The following is a 20,776-nucleotide window of genomic DNA, read 5'->3' on the forward strand; positions in this document are numbered from 1 at the left end:
CTCCAGAAGGCTACTTTTATCTCCTCCCTGCCAGTTCCCTCAGACTCCTCCTCCTAAACCACCCAAATTTTACAACCCTTCCTCACTCCCCCCTAGCCACCCCTCCAATCACCAACCCCCTCCTCACAATCCCATGTTTTGTTTTGTTTTTTTGTCCAGTAATATAGATTATTTTAAGTGGAATTAAGCGAATTTATCCTACAGTTTATTGAATTAAAACCTTGATCAGATAAGAGTATGAAATCAGAAGAGTATGAAATCTTTTATATTACGCGGAAAACCGTGCGTAAAAACCCGGGCGTAAAATGACAGGACAGTACGGGATTTGAAATGGTACTTCAAAATGTAGAACATTTATATTCACACTGACTTCTGTTTGAATGAAATCAGTAGCGCTTAATGTGAAAAATCTGGTATCTGGTAATTTTTTCCTCTGACTCCAGTTCAGAAAACGCCTTTATGTGTTACAGTTACAAATGAGCTATGTTGTCGTTTAATCTGGATGATTCATTGGGAAATGTATGAGAATTTTAATATTGATTTTAATGTTTTTATATTGTTTTTTAATCCCATGTTACAGGTTGCTCCAGTAGGATTCTCAGTTTTCCTGTGAGATCAGTAGCCTAATATAAGATTGGACAAAGAGGAGACTTGGATGAGGAAAGGTCAGTACAGCTGTGCCACTGAGAGCACATAAACCATTTGTGCTGCATGTACCATTTCAGGTGCGAGTCACTGAATGAGTTGACACGTCTATCCATCTGTTCTGCTGGTTTATTAATGCGCCTACACTGCGAGACTTCAGCTGCCAAAATTAGAAATTATAGCCAATTTATCATTGCGCCAAAATCATTTATTAGACAAAACTCATCCGCGTCACTTTCTAACAGGTAATCGAGTCACGTTTTTTCTGCTTAATGCTTCTGTCTCTCTTTTTAATCTTTCCTTTCTATTGACATCATGTACGGCGAGTGCCGACACCTTGCCATCCACCGCTGACACCTTTGCATTTGTTAGGCAGCCCGCAGGGTGAAGGCGTAGCGGTGGTTAACAGTTGCATTCACACCTCCGCCGTCACAATAGCCCACGCGTGCCATTTGGGCCACTGTCTCGTGCTGACTCGTCGTTCAGTGCCGCAGTTGTTCGACATTTGCTTATGAAAGACTCTTTGATGCTTCCTGGCGACCGTGGGAAAGGCGAGTGACAGCGACGACGCACACGTTAACGTTTGAACCAGTGGCTCCCAAACTGGAGACCGCGGAGCCTCAGGGGTCCTTCGCCGGTGCATTTTAATTAACAGTCTTTAACTATAACTCGGACACATCGTTATAATCCCATTGTATTTAACTCCACACGCCACAGCTCATCTTAACCTTTTGATTAAAGGAGTGGCCTGTTCATTAAACTGCGTAAAACAGCTGCACTAAACGATAAAACACCTCCCTTTACAGCAAAGAAACATAGAAAGTAAATACACCTTTAAGTTTCTGAGCAGGATCTGAGTTTTATTGTGTCACTATAAATTTGTTTTCATATTTATATTTTCCCCTTGAGCCTGAACGGATGTTATCTCATTGGGTTGGTTGATATTTTGCTTATTTTGGTGAAAATTCACTAATTTGCAGTTAATTATATAACCAAACACGCTCCTCGGTTTCCACTGGATCTGTCTATTCAACGGCTTGATAACATGACCGGTGAACTGGCTCAACATAAATCTGCACCAATCACCAGCTGGTTGTGAATACAGAGAGTCTTTATTGTAAAAGAGGTAGAGAGAATACAGGTGTTTCACTGTACAGAAAAAAAGACAGCACTGTTGATATACTCACTCAAACCATTAATATGGACTCAGGCACACCTCATTCATTTTACAGGGACACGCAAGCCCGGTAGAAAAAAAAAAAAAAAAAAATTAACAAACAAAACAGAGAAACAAACACACAAAATCTTTGGATTTTTCTCTATTGCCCTCTCATTCACTAAATGCATTCTCTCTTTCTGAGCTGTTAAAATGAAAATAGTTGTAGCACTAATAATAAAACAGCAATAATATTAATAATAATGATATAGTGTGCTAAAAACAATGGTAATGCAGTCCCATCCCTCCCCATCCCCTCCCCAACCACAAACACACCTCAGTAACATGTCAAAATTAGTGGAAAACAAACCCTACAACCCCAATAATAAAACCACACTTGCATGCACACAACACACACACAGTTTCACTCTACCATCCGTGCACTCAGCTAATCATACAAACATAACAATGACCAAAGCTGAGCGGTAAGAAAGGAAAACAACGTACATTTAAAATAATCAAACCAAACAAACATACAAAAACAACCGCAGCCAAGTGGGAAGTGTGATATCATTCTTTCTGTCTTTTCCGTCGTCAATCTTTCCGTCGCTGTCGTTCTGTGCCAGTGGGCAGGGCCATCAGTCAGAGTTTTCCGAGTGGTCGCTGTGGGGCGAGGTGCCAGGCGGGGGCGAGTTTCGTCCCTGCCAGTTCCCGTTTGCCTGAGAAATCGAAAGAAAAGGAAAGAGGAGACAAATAAACAAAAGGGCATCAGAGGGCAATATGACTTACACAGACAGAGACTTATGTCTGCACGGTACTTTGCTCAATGCTATTGTGTCATTTATCAGTACATTATCTGTGATTTTAGCTCCGTAACCACAAATGGTGTAAAACGTTACTGCTGACCATTCTACACAAGATGTTCAGGATTAATTTCCTTTTTTTTTTTTTCACTGAGCAGCAACCAGTGACAGGTCGTGTATGATTATCAGCTTCAAAAGACTTGAAACTAAACCTGAGGTAGATAATCTGTCACATCAGGTTTTGTTTTGTAAGGTTATGCTTCATTTTGAGGTAATGCAGTTTACAGCAACTCCTCTCTGATGGTGTGTTAATACGCTTCTTGGAAACATTAAAATCCAAGATGTTGATGTCAGGTTCTGCAAAGCAAAATGTGGTTGTTTTTGGGTTGTTAAACAGCTGGCTGTCAATTAGTGGATGTCTGGGTTTCCCAAACTGTAATGGTGACCTCCCTGAAGCAGGTTTTAAATCTCTCAGGGTTGATTTTCATATTTAAATTTAAATGAAGGGGAACTACAATCTATCTGGAAGGAAGCTGATAATAACAGAACAAATGCAAACAGTAAAAACAATGCGAGACTAATGCACACAAGAAGCAAAAATAGATTTACACAAGGGAATGAAAACATTTTAAAGTGGTATCAAGTTACCTGCACTCCCATTTGATAGGCGGACTGCTCGCCATTCACAGGTGGAACTCCAAGGAACAGGTCAGCTGACCCGGACAGAGAGAAGGACCCAGACCCTGAAGAGAAAGAAAAACAGGAAGGAAACCTCAGTGCTCATAAGTCTTACTACACAGTTTAACAGCAATGTTTTTGCAGGATGCTCTGAAAACAATATTGTGGAACATACTGACTATAGTCCAAAATGTGGAGGATGAAAAAAACAAGACAACAATAAAGTAATTAAAAAAAAAAAAAAAAAAACTAAAGCAAAACTAATAAGGCAGCAGACCTGTTCAAAAGGCTTGAACACCGGTTGCCTCAACCTTAAGTTATACATTGAGTTCACAGGTGCAGCTCATTAAGCTTATCAGCTGCAGCTGCTGGGTGGAGACAAACTGAGTGAGAGAAGGGTGAAACTGGCAACATATTTCACTGCGTCACGGTAAATAGTTGTGTTCTGTAGCTTCCATTCTCTTGCAGTACCTGTGGAGTTGGGAGTGTGCGGGGAATCGTCGCCCTGTCTGGCCCCCAAGGCTGTCTTCATGGCGTAGAGGTTGGCCTCCTCTTGGAATTTGCCAATGTTTTTCTTGTAGCGGATTCTCTTGTTGCCAAACCAGTTGGAGACCTGGTAAAAAACAAACAAAAAAAAAACACAGTTCTCAGTATACACTCTTTAGTGGGAGGGCTCATCTCTAAAATGAGCAGCAGATTCAAATGCTGATAACTGCTTTAACATTATAAATGGGTTGTCTTTACGGTTGCTTATGTGCAGACCCTGACGCAAAAACTCAACTACACACTCATAACTTCCTACAGCTACGGTGTGCTCAGTGATTTACCTGAGAGACAGTGATTCCACACTGTTTGGCGAGTTCCTCTTTGGCTTCTTCACTGGGGTAAGGGTTGGATAGGTGGGAGTAGAAATACTCATTCAGGACCTCTGTGGCTTGTTTGCTGAAGTTGCGCCTCTTGCGCCTGGTGAAACACAAACAGGTGATGAGTGTTGGGAAAGAAAACAACTGGGATTTTATTTTGTTAGTGATAACATTTTTGTTGCAGTTACTATTTGGTCAGGGTTCCCACGCCCTTTCTGTACACTCACAGATACGGGTCTAAATGAATATTATATTAACAGCATATTTTCACTACTAGCCCACACCAATTATTCACTGAACACAAAGGGACGAGGTGTGATCTTTTCAAAGCCAAACTGCAAATCTACAAGAGTGAGTATTTGATACTCAAAAGATAAAAAAGAAAAGATCCAAAATCCAACTACACACACACACACCTGGCATCAAGGAAGCGGGACCTCAGTATCATGACCGCCTCACAGGTGCTCTGCTTCAGCTGAGTCTGGATGGAGCTGAACTTGCGGTGAATGATGGCCACCATGCGCTCTATCTCCCGCGGGGTCACGGGCCGCGTACGCGACTGCTCCCTCAGCAGGTTCATCACATGGGTGGTGAACTCAGTGCACGCCTGGGTAGGACGGGCATAAGAGGACAAGCAGTGAAGGACAGAAACGTGCAAAGCTGCAAAACTAGGCATGTTATTTTATGCTGGTTTGCCGTAATTAATTATTTTTGTTTTTGTGGAAAAGAAAATGTCATGTCACAATAAAACTTTCTGAAAGTTGCCAATATTATTTTTCTGGTCAATAAGCAAGTACTGTCAGCAGCCACTTTATTAGGTACAACTCTAATGCAAATCAATACCACAGGTTTGCCAAAGATTCTACCTTTTCCTTTTCAAAGTTTGTAATATTCAGGTTTTGTTGATATTGTCAGAAATGTGTAAAATAAATTCCAGGTTTATTACTGATATCATTGTTAAATGTGGGGTTGCATTGGGCTTAATTATACTGAGAGTTGTTTCTAATTATTTTTACTCCGTATTTACGTACATGAAAGGGCAGAATATTAGGAACACCTCTAAGTAGACAGTACTATTATGTATAACATAATTACTAAAGCACTTTGCACAGCTGCTTACCTCTATAGCACACATTAGGCCTTTAGTGTAGGCTGGAATTTGTGTTGCCCTCATAATCTTAAAGACACCTCTTATAGCTGGTGTGTTTTGATCAGAAATATGAGAAAAAGCAAAGTTATGTGCTGTGAATTCTAGAACTAACATGTCAGTGGATTGTGCTTCTGGCGAACAGCTTTAGTACAAGCAAGTGTGCACAGGCAATGTCAGCGCTCATCTCCTGTTGCGACACGATACCTGCTCATACTTCTCCAGCTCAGTGTGGTAGATACTGCGAATCTGGCTCAACTTGCTTTTGTAGTCGGAGTGCTCAAGCGAGCTGTCGGGTGACATCCCTCCTGAGCTGGTGGCAGCGGACACGGCAGCAGCAGCCCCGCCACCCTTCTCCGGCCCTGCCACACCCTCCGCCAACAACATGTTGTCCAGTCGCACCAGCTGAGGATCCTGGGGCTCCTCCTCTTGGGTGTTCCTCATTGACAGGCCTGTCAATAAGACAAATGTCAGTGTCTTTTTGGTTTGTTTGTAAGATGATGTTGACATAAAAATGTAACTGAGTTGAGGTACATTATACATTACAATTTATCCTGCAAATTTGCACAGTCAGGCAGAAGAAACACTGATGTGCTGTGTTGGACGAATGGACGAAGATTCACTTAGTTACATTTAAGGTATTTTTCCAGACCTTTTCAACACCAAACACACTACAATTAATAAAAATGTTTGCTATGGGTTTGATGGTGCTAACTGAAACTCAATACAAAATTAACTGAGCTGCCTCCTGCAGCACAATACATAGTTTAAACAAGCCCATCTTTAGTTTATAAGTGTGTAATGTCTCCCAAAATCCAAAACATTTAATAATAACATTCCTGCCTATACCTTGCAAAAGAAACTAAGTTATACCTTTGTAAATTAAATGTAAAACTTTTTAATACCTTCTAAGGCCTTTTCACAGAAACCGAATTCAGTTTCCTTTTCAAGGAAACCAAATTCAGTGCCTTTTAACCCTGTGAATTTTCTAGCAGCATTGCTCACCGCCCTCTTACTTTTCTGTAACATAACCTTGCAAGGAGTTAACTGTGCTCAACTCTGGTGCTGCACAGTTATGAAATAACCTGCAACCTGTAACATGTACCCTATTGCCCTGTAGGCATTACAAGTCTGTTTGTCCAGCTGTTGTCTTTTGTCTCTATTTTTATACCAAATTGAATTCAACATAATAGCTGTCTAATAATGTTTATCTTTCTGTCAGTTTGTTTTTGACAGAGTAAGTAAGAATCATGAAAGTCACTGACAACCAGAGTCAAAATCCTTGTATCCTTATGCGAGTATGTTTAACCAGTAAACTTGTTTGTGATTTTATTGGCTTCTGATGACACGGAGTCAACACAATCTAATAACGCTGCAATTAGCCTGGAGCCCACTGCACCTCAAAACACAATTAAAAGCACAATGGGTAACACTGACAACGTAAAAACTCGTATTAAATAACATTAACATACCCGTTTTTTCCTTGATCTCGCACAAAACGCTGAACAACGCAGGTTTCATTCGGTGACAGTTGAGAGCATGTTTCCTGTACACAAAGAAAGCAAAACAGTGTAAGTGTACGCAGGGTTAGCGTGGCCACATGCAAATCGACCAAAACAAAAACAAAATTTAAGTGACGGACCAACTACCTTTAGCATGGCTAGTTTAGCTGACGTTAGCGTGTACCTAGCCATGAACTAAGAAGGCAACTGTTCATTAGTAAGCTGATTGTATCTGGTAGCCAGCAGGTTCTGTCATATTTTCAATTGTTAGTGATATATCTAAATCTTGACACGTGCAGAAAAATGCTGTTTTGACGTTTACATTAGCCGTAGCTACCTGTTAGCTACCTATTGTAGCCTTAGCTAGTTAGCCTTGGTTTACGCAGCTTAGCAGGCTAACAATAGCTACGTTTTAGACCAAAGCTGCTAAAAGAAATACGTGTTTGTAAATTAGAGTAAAGGAACAATAAGCACTGGCTACAGCAAATGAATCCGAACTAGTTTTAACTAAAACAACTTTGTTTTTGTTAGCTACCGTGAGCTAATTAGCTAGCTAATGGCTAAATTATCTAAACAATAGATTGAAGTTCAGGAAACTTTGCCACTACCAGTCGGAGTCGACAAAGCGGCAAAACAAAACGCAGCTGCTGCGTCAATAAACTTAAAAAAATCAAAGTTGTCACTAACTTTGCTTGTGCCTCGTCCAAACTTTGGTCGGTGATGGTCATTATTTGCTGCAGTATGTCACCAATATCTCTGCGGGTTTCATGTCCGTTTTCTGTGCCCTCGAGGCCCGAGTCCCCCCCGTCGGACCGGTGCTGGGAAGGTTGATGAACCGAGTTGAGCGCATGCATCCCGGGGTGGCCGCTCATGCCGAGTCCCCGGCCATTGGAGGGCCCATTGCCTGTCAGAGGCTGCTGCTGCAACATCTTCAGCGACGCACAGTGGCGACGACTGCTGCCCGACAGTGCTCACGGACTCACAACACGACCACATCGGAGGCATCGCACAAAGCAGGGTCCCCTAGCGATCGACAGGGAAATGTACAAGCCATGTCAACACACTGCAGGGTGTGATTGCCAGTGTATTGTAAGATTGCTGGGTAATTGTTGTAACCACAACAACAAAACATTTGCACGCGCTGCATTTTCAGATAACAGAAGTGTGTGTGTGCGCGCGCGCGGGCGTGCATGTGCACGGGTGCGTGAATATCCAAGAAATGAGATCTAACTAAATCAAATAGACATTATATATATATATGCTCGGTTGCCATCCTTGCTTACTTGTGCTGCAAGCACATAGAAAGAAAGACATTCAGACAGTTTCTTTTAAATTTCTCTATTTTAAAGTGATAATTTCACTTAGACATCTTCTCTCACTTGTTTGAGTCTACTTCTCCTTTTAGCTGCAAGTCAACAGGATGCGAGCCAAAACCACAAATGTGTCAGAGCAACCGTGCGCCTGTTTCAACATGTTGCAGTCGGCTCTGGCATAATCAAATGAGCAGCAGTTAAAGCAGCAGCTGCTTAGAGTTACTTTGACAGCGTTAACTTAATCTCAAATGATAAAAATCTTTGCTTGCGACCAGACTAACCAAATGTATGGTGGGCGTTGCTTCTGCATTTGACAGTGATACTTCACAACAACATGACTTGTCAGATGTGGGCCACATAAATAGGGGTGGGCTGTGGTAAGAGGAACAGGAAGAGAGGAGCAGAGAGAAAGAAGGTAGAAAGGCAGACAGAAAGGGTGAGAGGTTGTCACGTCGGCATGTGAAACCTTTCTTAGCAAGTTTTTTTTTCTTCATAAAGATATTGACAAGACAAGTGTCAAGCTAAAAATGAGCTCAGTCTGTGGTGACTTCAAGAGATGATGCGCTGAAGGGACAAATTTCAAAAGACAAAGGTAAGAATGAAATTACTGAATTTACATTTTCTGTATGATACACAAGGCAATGTTCAGGGGGGAAAAACAACAAAGGAATATAACTGTCAACAAGGATTAGAGTGAAATCTATACAACAGAAATCATCAATCAACAACAAGAAGTCGACATCTCTGAACATGTCACACACCGTTGTTGTCATACGACAAATAAGAATATATTCCAGATGGATTTTCGGCTTAAACATCTGTAGCCAACATGCTAGAACCTGCCAAGCTGGTTTCTCTTACATTTCCTTGCAAGAGGAAGGCGCAGCTGCTCTGTAGCAGTCTTCATGTTAATTCTGAGTCACTTCAGGGTTGTTATGTTATAGAAGGTTATTATAGGTAGGTTATAGGTTGTTATAGAATCAACAATAGGGCTCTCAAAGTCTTTGACCTAACCCCTGTTTCTGTGTATCTTCATGTCAGGGTTTGACAGCGAGATTATTGGACTGCACAGAGATCAAAGTTGAGATGGCTGACGAGGGGTTGCTGGAGGCTCTCGTCATCACCGAAGAGGGAGACATAATCGAGGGTGTCGCTGAAAGTGAGGTGGCGAGAAGTTCGCCTATACTTGTAGAGAACTTCAGCGGAGAGTCAGCTCTGAAAAAGGAAGAGGAGCGCACAGAGAAGGACAAAAATGAAGAAGTTGTAGTGAATAAAACGTGTTTAGAAGAGCAGAACCTGGAAAAACAACAAACCAACACAGAGGACGACCAGACAGGAAAGATTGTTGTTGTGGATGAAGAGGACAAACTGGAAAATAATAAACCAGAGGGAACTGAAAACAGGAATGATGGACAGAACAGAGACGAGAGTAAGAGTGAAGGGCAGACAGATGAAGTGGTGGAGATTAATGACAAACCTGGGAAACCCAGTGACACAGAGGATGAAAACATTACACAAAATGACCCTCAACTGGATGTAAAGAGGTTAAATTCATCTGAGCAGCAACCTGAAGGGACACAGAGCCAAGAGGAGGACCCCAAAAAGGTTTGTAAGCTGTTGTTATTTCACGTTAGGCTTGCCTTGTGCCCTGAGATTACAGCTGTTAGTAACAGCAGGTCAGGCAGTGAACAAAGCTTTTGTAATGTTCTTGACTTTAAGAACCAGCCACCATGTACTCTACACAAAAAACAATCTCGTGATGGAAAAACAGCAGGTATCATTTTGTTACTGAGCATGTGGGAGTACGTAGGAAGCAAGTGAATTATCTTGCTGTGCCAACAAACAGTCTGTGCCACTCACGAGAAACCTTTCCTCCCTCCCTCATTTTTTTTCTGCCACATACCCACATTTTCTCAGGTTCACCGGTTAACCCCTGACTTCCCAGAGTCACTGTACGAGCTGCTCTGCACTCTTCAGGAGGGAAGACGGCTCAATGACCAGCGGTGCTCCTTCAGGCTTGAGAGTGGGATCAGGAGGCGGAGGTGCCACTCTGAGCCCAACACGACCAAGCCAGCCAACAGAGGTGGGAGCGCTTTGAGAAGCTATGATCTGTTTTAACGAAGTAAAGTGATGAAACTCACGCAGCTGTTGGATTTGTTTCCATTTTGTGTTGCTGACTCATGTTGAGCTGAAAGCTGAAACAACACGAAACTACCAGTTCTCTGTGAGTCAAGATTGTTTTGAAACATGTGCGACTAGCATGTTTTCACCTCTTTCCTTGACCACTGACCACTTCAAGTCTCCTGCTATCTGACCATCAAAGCTCTTTTCTCTCATTTCTCCACAGTCGTCTTTTCCTCCATGACTTCACTGCAGAAAGAGGAGTTTTTTGAACTGGTGGCCACCGCTCAAGCCCGCCGGCTAGATGACCAGAGGGCGCAGCTTGAAAGGTCACCACCACCTAAACCAAAAACCAGAAGTTTCAGAGGCAGCATAAAACAACTCTCTCTGGTGAAAAAGCCTGCACCAATTCCTGTGCCTGTGCCTAAAGAAGATCTGTACAATATGATTCTCACGACACAAGTAAGTAAACTAGATTGTTTAGATGCTTTTATCATGGCTTATAAGGTGTTGTTAGCTTTGAGATTATCTCAAGTGCTCATGGCAGAAAACAACTTAATAAACTTCAGTATAATGTCAACTTAAACCAATTTTACACACAATTTCAGGCTTTCACTTTCCCACTTTCCTTCCACACACAGGCCCAGGGCAGGCTGGAGGATCAGCGCAGCAGGGCTCCTGGTCCCATGGATGATGAGGACTTCTTCTCCCTGCTCCTGAGGGTCCAGGGGGGACGCATGGACGAGCAGAGGACTGAACTACCGCGCATGCTGCAAACCTGAGACGGAAAACAAAAAACCTGTGGGAGCCATTGCAGTATTGTAGCTTTTTTTAGTCTGATCTCCTGTTAAAAGAGGGGTATTGTTGACCTGATGATGCTTTATTTTAGGGAATTTTTACCCCTCTTGATGGTGTTGGTCAGTGTTAAAGCTGTTGAGAGCAAAAACGCTAATATTTAGAGCATCAGAGCTTTTCACTTGACTTTAGCAATGTTTTTGGTGAGAAGTTTACTTCTAGTTTTTTTTCTTTCCTGGTAAATATGATCAGTAGATATGCTTGCCAAATTTAGCATTTTCTTGAATGTCTGCAATGAGTTGTTGAACTGTTTTGCGTGTGTGCCTGTTCTCAATGTGGAGGAGGCAGTCTGCTGAACTCTGTTGTTCTCCTTTTTTGTACATTAGACATTAAACACACCAGGAATGGTGATGAAGAGATAATAGCTCCAAGGCCACACAGTGCTTGACTGGATATGGATAATTCTCCTCCAAAAATAAAGAAAAGGAATATGAATCATTTGTATTTCTCCATGTATTCAATTTGTCCAAAATGTTGTCAGGACAAAAAAGAAATTTAACACCCGCTCTTATGAGGATAACAACATAACATGTATTCTTTCATTTTTATTTTATTTTTGCATTTCAAACACAGTAGAGTGTACAGTAGAGCAGTGACACTGGAAAGGATGTGTGAAACCTGTTCTGTTATTTTCATCATTAATCATCATTGCCTTGCCAGGTCACACACCCACAAACTTGATAGTGTCTAATCTTTAAAAAACATCCTGTTGCACATAAATCAAAAATATTCACATAGAAACAGAGGGGATTGTGATGTCCCATTTACAGTAGGGAACAAATGAGGCAAAGATAAAGGTGTTAATTTTTTACAGAAAGACTGGACTGAAAGCAGGTGTTATCTCAAAGTTCCTGAATTTTGTCTTACATACTGAATCCTTTTTATTGAAGATCACATCAACACAAAGGCAAAGAGCGGAATTTATGACTACATTTAAAGCAACAGGACAATTCATTTATCCATGAATCCCTGAAAATAGCTGTAAGGCTGTAAAGTAAAATATTTAATGTGTGTTTTTATGAGTACTAATATAAATGAGGAGGCTTAATCAAACCAGTGTTGACGCATAAATGGGGCAGCAACTGTAAAGTTCACTGCCAATAACTCACTGCTTTACAGTATTCACTGCCAAATGGAACATGAGTGAGCTAAAACCTATGGTCCACATACTGATTTCTAAAGGTCTACTGTGCTTGTAAAAATTCACACAGGCAATAATGAGGGCCACACTGTGTCACAAGCCAGAAGGGGCCTCCTGGAAACCTGTGACTTTCTCTGGTCTGGTGTGTGTTAAGTCTGCTTAGCTCAGAGGAAGGCTTTCTGAGGAAGTCCTGGTTGGTCTGCGCAAGGGAGGTTAGAGGTGACAAGAGGACGCTGTGTCACTTCCTCAAATAAAGCATTATTATATGATGTGAGATACCAACCCTCTGACCAAAACTGCTGTTAAGAATCCACATTAAAAGGAGAAAACATTGATGCAAGTCAAAAGCTGAACAAAAAAATCATTTTTGTTGAATTATAAAAATTTAAAAAAGCAATTATAAAAAGGGAGATAAATTATCTAAAAAATCATGATTATTCTGTCATGTGTCCTGCTTTTGAATGTCTCTGCTCCATATTATCATGTGACATAAAGGCAGATAAGCATTTCTAACAAGAAGAGGAAAAGAGGAGAAGAAGAAATGCATGTAACAAAAAAAACATACTTTTTTTTTTTTTTAAACCAAAGTTGTGAAAGTGTCAAAGGGGGAAGAAACAACTGCACAAAAAAAAACCCGTGCAATATGTGTTTATACGGTTGGGTCAATATACTCAGCCAACAGTTTGATTTTAAACAAAAAAATTTTGGACATTTTATAGACAAAATCGATCAATCACGAAAATAATCAGCTGAGTAATCGATAAATAAAGTACTCATTAGTTGGCATCATGTCTATGTTGATCTTAGAGCTATTGAAATCACTCCACAGTCGAGACTTCTATTCTATTCTTTTCTATTCTATTCTATTCTATTATGTATTGTTTATTTTTTATTTGACCATTGCCGCTTTTTTTGGGCCGCCCCATTCACCGGGTGACGTAACCGACCACCTGACTGAAACCTAGGACTTTTAAACAAGGACCAGACAGCAGCGAGTAAATTACGGAGCGTGTAGAAATGAGCTGTACCATACATTTCTTCAGTCACTGTTTCATACACTGTTTACTCTCATACTTGAAACTACTTGGCTTACGTTTGTTATGCGGTTTTAGTTAGTAATTGTTGTTATTTTTTCCGTTGTCTGTCGTTGTTGTTGCTAGCGTTCAACGAGTGTGTTACGTCACTGTCTCATCCTACGCGCGTCAGTCCCAGGCAAAAACAAGGATGTAGCTAAACTCGTCCAGGTGTGGGAACTGCAGTAGACCTTCATTCTGAAAACAAGATAACCATCTGCTGTCTGAAAACATAAATGAGGACAAACGCGCTCAGTCAGAGGTGGGTGTAAGTGCCTAAATGAAACTTAACCTGTGCTACGAGTGTCTTCATTTTCCGATGTTTTTAACTGTTGGTAACAAGCTCAACGGTTGCGACGTGCGTTAGAATCTACTGTGATTTATAGAGTCATTGTCCCTTGAGGTTTTATGTCTAGGTTTTTTTTTTTTTGATCATTCATTTTTTCACGAATGTCACAATGTGCTGCTCCCGATTCCAGTGCTTTAATAATTTATGTCCCGTACATTTACTCAAGTACTGTACTTTACTCAAGTACTTGGACTTGAGTAAAACTTGAGTACTTGCACTTAAGGCTAGCCTAAACTTCTACTCCATTGCACTTCCGAGGGAAATATTGTAATTTTTACTCTTAATTTGCACATTAATAATACAACATATTTCCACAGTTTACTCTCTGCAGCGCTGAACTGATTGTAGTGCAGATAGATAATATTCTGAAATGGGTCATTGTGCTGATTTTTAATATATTGCCGTTCACGATCTGTTTATACAGTAGCATCCACTCATAGGAACCCACAGGAGAATTCACAGATTACAAATACATTAATAAACACTCATACCTGCTCACAGTGACACCACATCTGTCAAACTGGCAAACATGGAGACTTAAAGTGTTATAGGGTATTTCTATACTGTTGTATTGGTGCTTTTACTCAAGGAAAAGATCTAACTACAAATTATGTCTGATGTGTATTTATTTATTTTTTTTTTTACAGTTAAGTAGATGCTACCGTCCACGTCTTCATACATACACAAAAGCCTCAGGTTTCAGTGCAGGAGGAAGGGGAAGAGGGATTTTTTTTTACTAAAAATGAGAGCAACTTGGAAGATCCCCACATAGTTTTTCCAATTCAAGCTTCTGAAATACCTTATTAACTTCAGATAAACTTCATAATGCATCTTTGCACAGAGGACAGACTGGATTTCATCCTTCACATTACATTAAACTAATGTAGGACAGGAACTCTTTGCAGCCAGTGTGAACAGGAGAAACAATTACAACGACCAATAACCCTTTCGGTGTTCTGTATGGAGCATGTTGTTATGGTTTTAAGATGGATTTGAAAAAATGTGAGATCTTCCTATAATCTACCAATGTCCTGAATACCCTTGTAGGTGTAAATCATTAATTCAAGTCTGTCTCTGGTCCTTAGATGTTTCTGTTCGTGTCCCTGCTGATCTTCTTTGTGCCACTAGGGGGTGGCACCTCACCAATCAGCTGCTACAATGACCAAGGAGATGCCGTTGATTGGTAATTCATTAATAATAGCCCAAAAAAGTTGTAACACATGAACATTATGGTTTGTTTTAACCCAGATAGTTGTCAGACGTCCTATAAAGCTGAAATAGTGATTTCAAAATCAATTTACTATGTTCAACCATGTAAAAATGTAAGTAGTTCGTAAGTATAGACCTTCACCAATTTCTTCCTCTTTCTGTCTTTCTCTGAGGCAGGTTCTATATGTACAAGCTGCCTAAAGAACATAGACATAAATCTCCTGAAGGGGGTGAAATGTATTTGCTTTTGGACAAAGGGAGTGAGGGATGGACTGAGGGGAAGGAGACAGTGAACGACACCACGGGAGCCTTGGGCAGGACAGTGGGACAGCTGTACTCACAAGGAAAGGTCTGCTTTTCCCTCACTTTAGTAGTATTATTTGCTTATTTGTTTGGATTCCCTTTAACTTCAACCATAGTGTTTAAGCAACATCAGCAGTAAATACTTGAAAGTTCTTCCAGACGTCAGCTCAAGTAGAATATCCAAAACAGATGCAATTTATTTTTGTCTGCTTCTGCTTTTCACTGCAGTCACGAGACTTCTTATTTTATAGACAGACTTATTAAATGCAGTGCTAAGGGTTTTTTTTTTTTTTCAAGAGAAGCGTTAACACTGTTAGCACCACTTATTAGATCAGAGGAAGAAACTGAGAATGAGAACTGAAAGCTTACTTGTTTATTTGTAAGCAGTTGGTCTTTCTTTATCACTGCAGCTGTGGAGTCCTAATTAAACAGTTTCCAACAAGTTCACACAGAACACACATAAGAACATATACGTCAGCTTCTGTTCTTCTTGTTCTGCTGTTTTGGGTTTTAGCTTAAATGTGATTGTGCTTGTTTTTTTTGTGTGTTTGGTGTGTGTCCAAGTATGATGTTTTTTTCATTTCAGCTAAAAAGCTGTGTCCTCTCCACAGAACACAGAGGTAGCATACATCCTCTACAATGACCAGAGGCCACCTGAGGACTTTGGTGACAGATGGGTTGACAACAGTGGAAGCAGTGGGGGGCACACGAAAGGTGAATACCAGAACAGTCCAGCTCTGATACTCCCACAACCTACACAGGCTGCAAATGATTTGACTTAATAGTCAAAATAAGCAAATATGGAGGACAGTATGTAAATTACATCAAAGCAAAAAGTGTCAGTCTGTTGAAATACTGTTTAAAACGAAAGATTTCTTCTGTCTTCAATCAGCCTTCATTATACACCTTAAACACTCAGTTTATTAGGTCCAAGTAGCTCAAACTAATGCAGTCTAATACAACAGTCGTGACTTAACAGGTGTTCCAGACATACAAATCACCTGCAGAATGATGAGATACGAGTTAGTACAAGGATCCCAGCCCCAAGAGAACCCTGGGGTTATTGCAAGGGTAAAAACAGTGAAAATATCCAAAAGTCGTATAAAATGAGAAAACGCTAAAATGACTCAGGAGGAATGTGTGTGTGTTTAAGACAGATCAGGACTGTTGTTGAAAAATCATTGTATTTCTAGTGGTGAATTTATGGAACTTTGTGTGAAAGTATGAAAAAGAATAATAATGTGTTGGTAGCTGCATAAACATAAAATGTACAATCAGAATGACATGTTGGCATTGGTAAGGAGCGGATAGTGTAAAATCTTGTCTGATGTTACTTTTTGATATCAAATAGCTTGTAATTTGTAAAACGCGCAGGCACACTAAGCTACTGCCTAAACAGCCTAATATCTCTGCTCCTCAGGTGTTGTGCTGGTGGATAAAAATCAAGGATTCTGGTTGGTCCACAGTACTCCCCACTTTCCCCCTGTGCGACAGGCAGGAGAGTATTATTACCCCGGCAGTGGTGTGACCAACGGACAAAACTTCATCTGCGTCACCTACCCGCTCGACCGCTTCCAGACCATCGGTAAGACTGGATTCCTGCCATGTGGGCCATGTTTGAGTACAGTTTTAAGTTTCCCATGAGGGTGTAGATGCCGTTTCTGTAGTATAAGTATAAAGTCAGAGCTTAATACTAAACACTTTTTTGAATCACATGTTGTGTTGTCAGTGTGGGTGTTACATTATTTTTTCTAGGGGCTGTCTCATTCTGAGGGATTTATTCAGTCAGGTTTGTCCTGTCCTCACCCAGTTCTTAATAATCCAAGCAGGAATTGACACAACAACAAAAATCCCTACCTAAGATAATCAGCGTAAACAGGTGTCATCACCATGCCACTGTGCTACCTCTGCAGTTCCCTGGCAGACCCAGCAGTTGGCACAGTTGCTATGGCAGTGCCTGGGGTAATGTAATTAGATTGAGGTTTGTAACCATAGAGATATCGGCCCTCACACTGCGGCAGGCGTTTGCTCCATCAGATTTGCGCCTCTCCAGCTGAGATGTTGAGAGTGTGACAGTGTCCAGGGTGACGTGGACACACAGCGAATAAATGTGTCAAACAGCAGAAGATGACCACAGCCTTGTCACGTTTCATTTGAGAGCACCATGCAGCAGGGATTTGAACATTAATGAGGCATACTACACTACACTTCTTTTTACACCAAGTTCATAAATACTACCTGTTCATTGTCACATATTAGCTTAAGTTTTAATTAGACTAATTGTGGATTTGATTAAAATAACTACTTAATTTCTATTGTATAGAGTTAGTACAGAAACAATAAGGTGATTAATACGGTGGCCCTGGAAGCTCAGTGCACTGCAACTTTAGAACAAACACACAAGAAGATAAATAAATCAAACCAAAAATCAAAACAAATCAATTTGACATCACATGCACAGAAAAACAATCACTCACAGCCAAAACCAAGTCGGGCGATCACCAAATTCAGTAGCAAACGCCTTTTGGCCATGAATGTCATGAATGTCTATACAAAATTTTATAGCAATCCATCCATCCAGCTATCTGGGTTTAAGATGACACACATTCCCTGGTTCCAGCTCCTTAAAATTTGATGACTTGGTGCTTTTCTGGCCCTGGCTCTTGTGTGTCTGTTTCTACTTCCTAGCTTTGTCTTGTTTCCTGCCTTTGTTGATAGTCTGCCCCGCCCTAATGTGAATCACCTGTTGCCAATTTACCCAAGGGTATATAAGTCTCGTTGCTCCCCTGTCTCTAGCTTGTCCCTGTATTCCTGAGCTCCTCTCTGCACCTTTGATCCTGCCTGAGTTTGCCTCCTGTGTTGATACACGTGTTCCCCTTTGGACTTACCTCTGTGCATTTGGGTCCTCTCCCTTGTGTTCCCGGTTACAGCAGCCCCTGAAACAAATATAGTGTTAGTCTCTACGCTTCTTTCTCACACTGGTGTTTCACTACTGCAAGAGAGCATTCTGAGAAATGTAGGAAATTACCGCCTGAAGTAAATGTAGATAAAGAAATGCTGCAATGAAGGAAGGAAAACACACACACTCCAAAGACAAATAAATGGATTTTTGAATTTGCAGTAAACAGTAAGGGATGTATGTATAGTTATATCATCTGTTACCTGTTGCTGTGCACACATGATAGTTTTATTTATTTACTGCACTAACAAACTGGAGTGCAGGCCACAGCGTTTGCCTTAAATCTAATTTGTCTTGCACCACAGGAGAGCAGCTGCAGATCAATCAGCCTGATGTGTACGATTGCGATGTCCCCGAGTCCTTGGCGTCCCTGGTGCCCGCACTGGCTGCCGTCTGTGAGAAAAAACATGTGCCTGGTCACAACTTTCCACATGCCAGAACTGTGTCCAATCGCAGCGTGACTTTGACCTCAAAGGATGGAACCAACTTCATCAGCTTTGCCAAAGGAGCCTCTTTTGACAATGGTACGACTTTGGTGAAATAAAAGTAGTTTGTTAGTTGTTGTACATTGTTCACAGTTCACCTTGTTATATCTTCACCTTTAGTTTTTTGCACGTATAAATGGTCCAATGTGAGCATGACAATTTCTACTTAGTCTAGATTAGTGTTAATCGTTTTTCACACGTTATGTGGCTTAAAATCATATTATTTAACAGAATTCAGTCAGCTTGCAGGAAATAAAATAATAAAAACACGTTCCCATCCATCCTCCCCCTCTGCTTCTTCAGATCTCTATCACTCCTGGGTGGCCCCGACCCTCCAGTCAGACCTCCTGGTGCAGTTCTGGATTCGCTCCAGAGGAATCCTCCCCTCTGACTGCTCGCGGGGCTGGAAGGTCTTGGACATCACGCTCATCAATCCGGGGCAGACGTTCACTTTCAAGGCCAGCCAGGACCACTCCAAGTGGGCTGTGAGCCCAAAGGCGGCCGGGGAGGGTGTCGGAGGAGGCTGGGTGTGTGTGGGAGACATAAACCGTAACGAGGCGGAGGAGAAGCGAGGAGGAGGCACGGTGTGTCTACAGAACCCGGTGGTGTGGAAGGCTTACCGGACAGCAGCGTTAGAGTGCGAAGCTTGTGGAGGAGGAACCATCCAGTGCTGATGCCCTACTGCAGCCAGGTGGGTCAACTGGTCTCGAGGAAAGGGCCATTATGGTGCATCTCATGGGTTTTTAAGAGAAACATTTCAACAGTTAAAAAATTTATATATAATTCTTTAAATGTGTGAAATCTAATTGAAATGATCATTATTTACCACTTTATAATTCATATAATCTTTTCTACATACGTACTTTTGTTATAGTTTGAGATGACGCAATAGTTTATTTCAATACATAGAGAACCATAGTCATGACATCACATCTGGGCTGGCCTCTGTTCCACTAATGTCTGTAACTCAGTGCAATCTGTCATCCAGCATCTGTTTCATTGGTCTTTGTGGGGGATGTTCCTGGGCTGTACTTTCCCTATTCTAAGACAAATCAGCCCCATTTAAGAAAATTTAACCTTTGGGATTTTTATGCTAAGTTAAACGACGATTAACCATGAAGCGAGCCTCGTGACACACTGTTGAGAAAAGGTTCTGCTCCAAGGCTGGATTTTTTAGTTATTAGCCTAGTGATTCTGCAGGAGGTTTTCTCACTTCTGGAGCAGAACCTGGAAGTTAGGGTGCCACTGCAGCTCTCTGTAACACTGCATTCTGCAACAAATGCTGCTTGAATTAAGACAGGTTGCTGTCACAGCACAGAGAAAAACACAAAAACAGAACGCTCGTGTAAAATAACCAAAACTAATCCTACTTTAACAGGAAATAGTGTGTTCATGTACGACCCGGGTACTCACAATAAGAAGCTGACTGAGAAAATATGTTTTCAGGCACAAAAACCATTTCACTTGTTCATTTACTTGTTCAGAATGATTTTTGGCTGTTATAAAGGGCTGTTACATCCTCCTCTAAATTTAATGCAGGCAGACCAATGCTGGAGGAGGAGAAGTAGTCAGATCTGATGGAAGGCAAAGGTTGGAAATATGATTTTCATTTTAAAAAAACACAAAAACCTCAAAGTGCCACTGTAAATCAAAGTATTGGTTCGAGTGCCTTTACAGCCACTGGGTGCTGTTTTAACTGAAACTGAAGAGACAGCGTTGGAAACTGAATGAGTGCTGCTTCATTAACTCTGACTTTTCCTGTTTAAATCAACATAAGCTGGTTTGAGGGTACGTTCTCAGGGAGAGGATCAAGCTTTGCTTGTTGAAAGTGTATGAAAATTGATTCTGTGGGACTTTAAGTTTATGAACAATGTGGGATTAGTTGCACTATTACATTTAGCACATGCACACATTTTACTGACAATAGTAAATTACAGACACTGACAACATTCAGGTGCGAGGAATGCTTTAATACTTTGTGTTTGTACTTGTGTTTGTATTATTAACTGGGTTGGTATGAGTGCTTTTCTAACATTATGTGCCTTAGATTTTTATATTTGAATCACATACATTCATTCTGACCTTGATTGTGCTTGAAGATAAAGATGCCTGCTGTCTTGAGTCTGAATAAAATGACTAAAACAGAGGTATTTTTTTTTTGTAGCTGATGTATA

At 41.1% G+C, this 20,776-nt stretch overlaps 3 protein-coding genes across 3 annotated transcripts; 2 read left to right on the forward strand and 1 right to left on the reverse strand.

The window, feature by feature from the left end:
• Positions 1-1,735: 1,735 nt before the first annotated feature.
• On the reverse strand, positions 1,736-7,806 carry pbx2 (pre-B-cell leukemia homeobox 2). Its single transcript, XM_041044985.1, has 8 exons — positions 7,482-7,806; positions 6,765-6,838; positions 5,500-5,744; positions 4,562-4,752; positions 4,110-4,245; positions 3,754-3,895; positions 3,253-3,347; positions 1,736-2,520 (listed from the first exon to the last, which is right to left on the reverse strand). Exons 1-8 carry the CDS (start codon positions 7,721-7,723, stop codon positions 2,440-2,442), a joined length of 1,206 nt encoding a protein of 401 aa, XP_040900919.1. The 5' UTR covers positions 7,724-7,806; the 3' UTR covers positions 1,736-2,439.
• Positions 7,807-8,346: 540 nt separating this feature from the next.
• LOC121186583 (G-protein-signaling modulator 1) lies at positions 8,347-11,518 on the forward strand. The gene is made up of 5 exons (XM_041045357.1): positions 8,347-8,699; positions 9,149-9,712; positions 10,025-10,190; positions 10,455-10,690; positions 10,870-11,518. Exons 2-5 carry the CDS (start codon positions 9,194-9,196, stop codon positions 11,008-11,010), a joined length of 1,062 nt encoding a protein of 353 aa, XP_040901291.1. The 5' UTR covers positions 8,347-8,699; positions 9,149-9,193; the 3' UTR covers positions 11,011-11,518.
• Positions 11,519-13,302: 1,784 nt separating this feature from the next.
• Positions 13,303-20,748, forward strand: dnase2 (deoxyribonuclease II, lysosomal). The gene is made up of 7 exons (XM_041043935.1): positions 13,303-13,559; positions 14,732-14,829; positions 15,033-15,204; positions 15,770-15,872; positions 16,579-16,743; positions 18,423-18,641; positions 18,906-20,748. The coding sequence occupies exons 2-7, from the start codon at positions 14,732-14,734 to the stop codon at positions 19,274-19,276; spliced, it is 1,128 nt and encodes a 375-aa protein (XP_040899869.1). The 5' UTR covers positions 13,303-13,559; the 3' UTR covers positions 19,277-20,748.
• The last annotated feature ends 28 nt before the right edge of the window (positions 20,749-20,776 follow it).

Source organism: Toxotes jaculatrix, chromosome 8 (genome assembly GCF_017976425.1).
Source record: "Toxotes jaculatrix isolate fToxJac2 chromosome 8, fToxJac2.pri, whole genome shotgun sequence".
NCBI classification, from domain to species: domain Eukaryota; kingdom Metazoa; phylum Chordata; class Actinopteri; family Toxotidae; genus Toxotes; species Toxotes jaculatrix.

Coding starts and splice junctions, on each gene's coding strand:
- dnase2 (XM_041043935.1), top strand. CDS start 14,732: ATGTTTCTGTTCGTGTCCCTGCTGATCTTCTTTGTGCCACTAGGGGGT. Junction 14,830..15,032: donor CAAGGAGATGCCGTTGATTG/GTAATTCATTAA, acceptor TCTCTGAGGCAG/GTTCTATATGTACAAGCTGC. Junction 18,642..18,905: donor AGGAGCCTCTTTTGACAATG/GTACGACTTTGG, acceptor CTGCTTCTTCAG/ATCTCTATCACTCCTGGGTG.
- LOC121186583 (XM_041045357.1), top strand. CDS start 9,194: ATGGCTGACGAGGGGTTGCTGGAGGCTCTCGTCATCACCGAAGAGGGA. Junction 9,713..10,024: donor AAGAGGAGGACCCCAAAAAG/GTTTGTAAGCTG, acceptor ACATTTTCTCAG/GTTCACCGGTTAACCCCTGA. Junction 10,691..10,869: donor ATATGATTCTCACGACACAA/GTAAGTAAACTA, acceptor TTCCACACACAG/GCCCAGGGCAGGCTGGAGGA.
- pbx2 (XM_041044985.1), bottom strand. CDS start 7,723: ATGTTGCAGCAGCAGCCTCTGACAGGCAATGGGCCCTCCAATGGCCGG. Junction 5,745..6,764: donor CGAGATCAAGGAAAAAACGG/GTATGTTAATGT, acceptor TCTTATTGACAG/GCCTGTCAATGAGGAACACC. Junction 4,753..5,499: donor AGCTGGAGAAGTATGAGCAG/GTATCGTGTCGC, acceptor CGTCCTACCCAG/GCGTGCACTGAGTTCACCAC.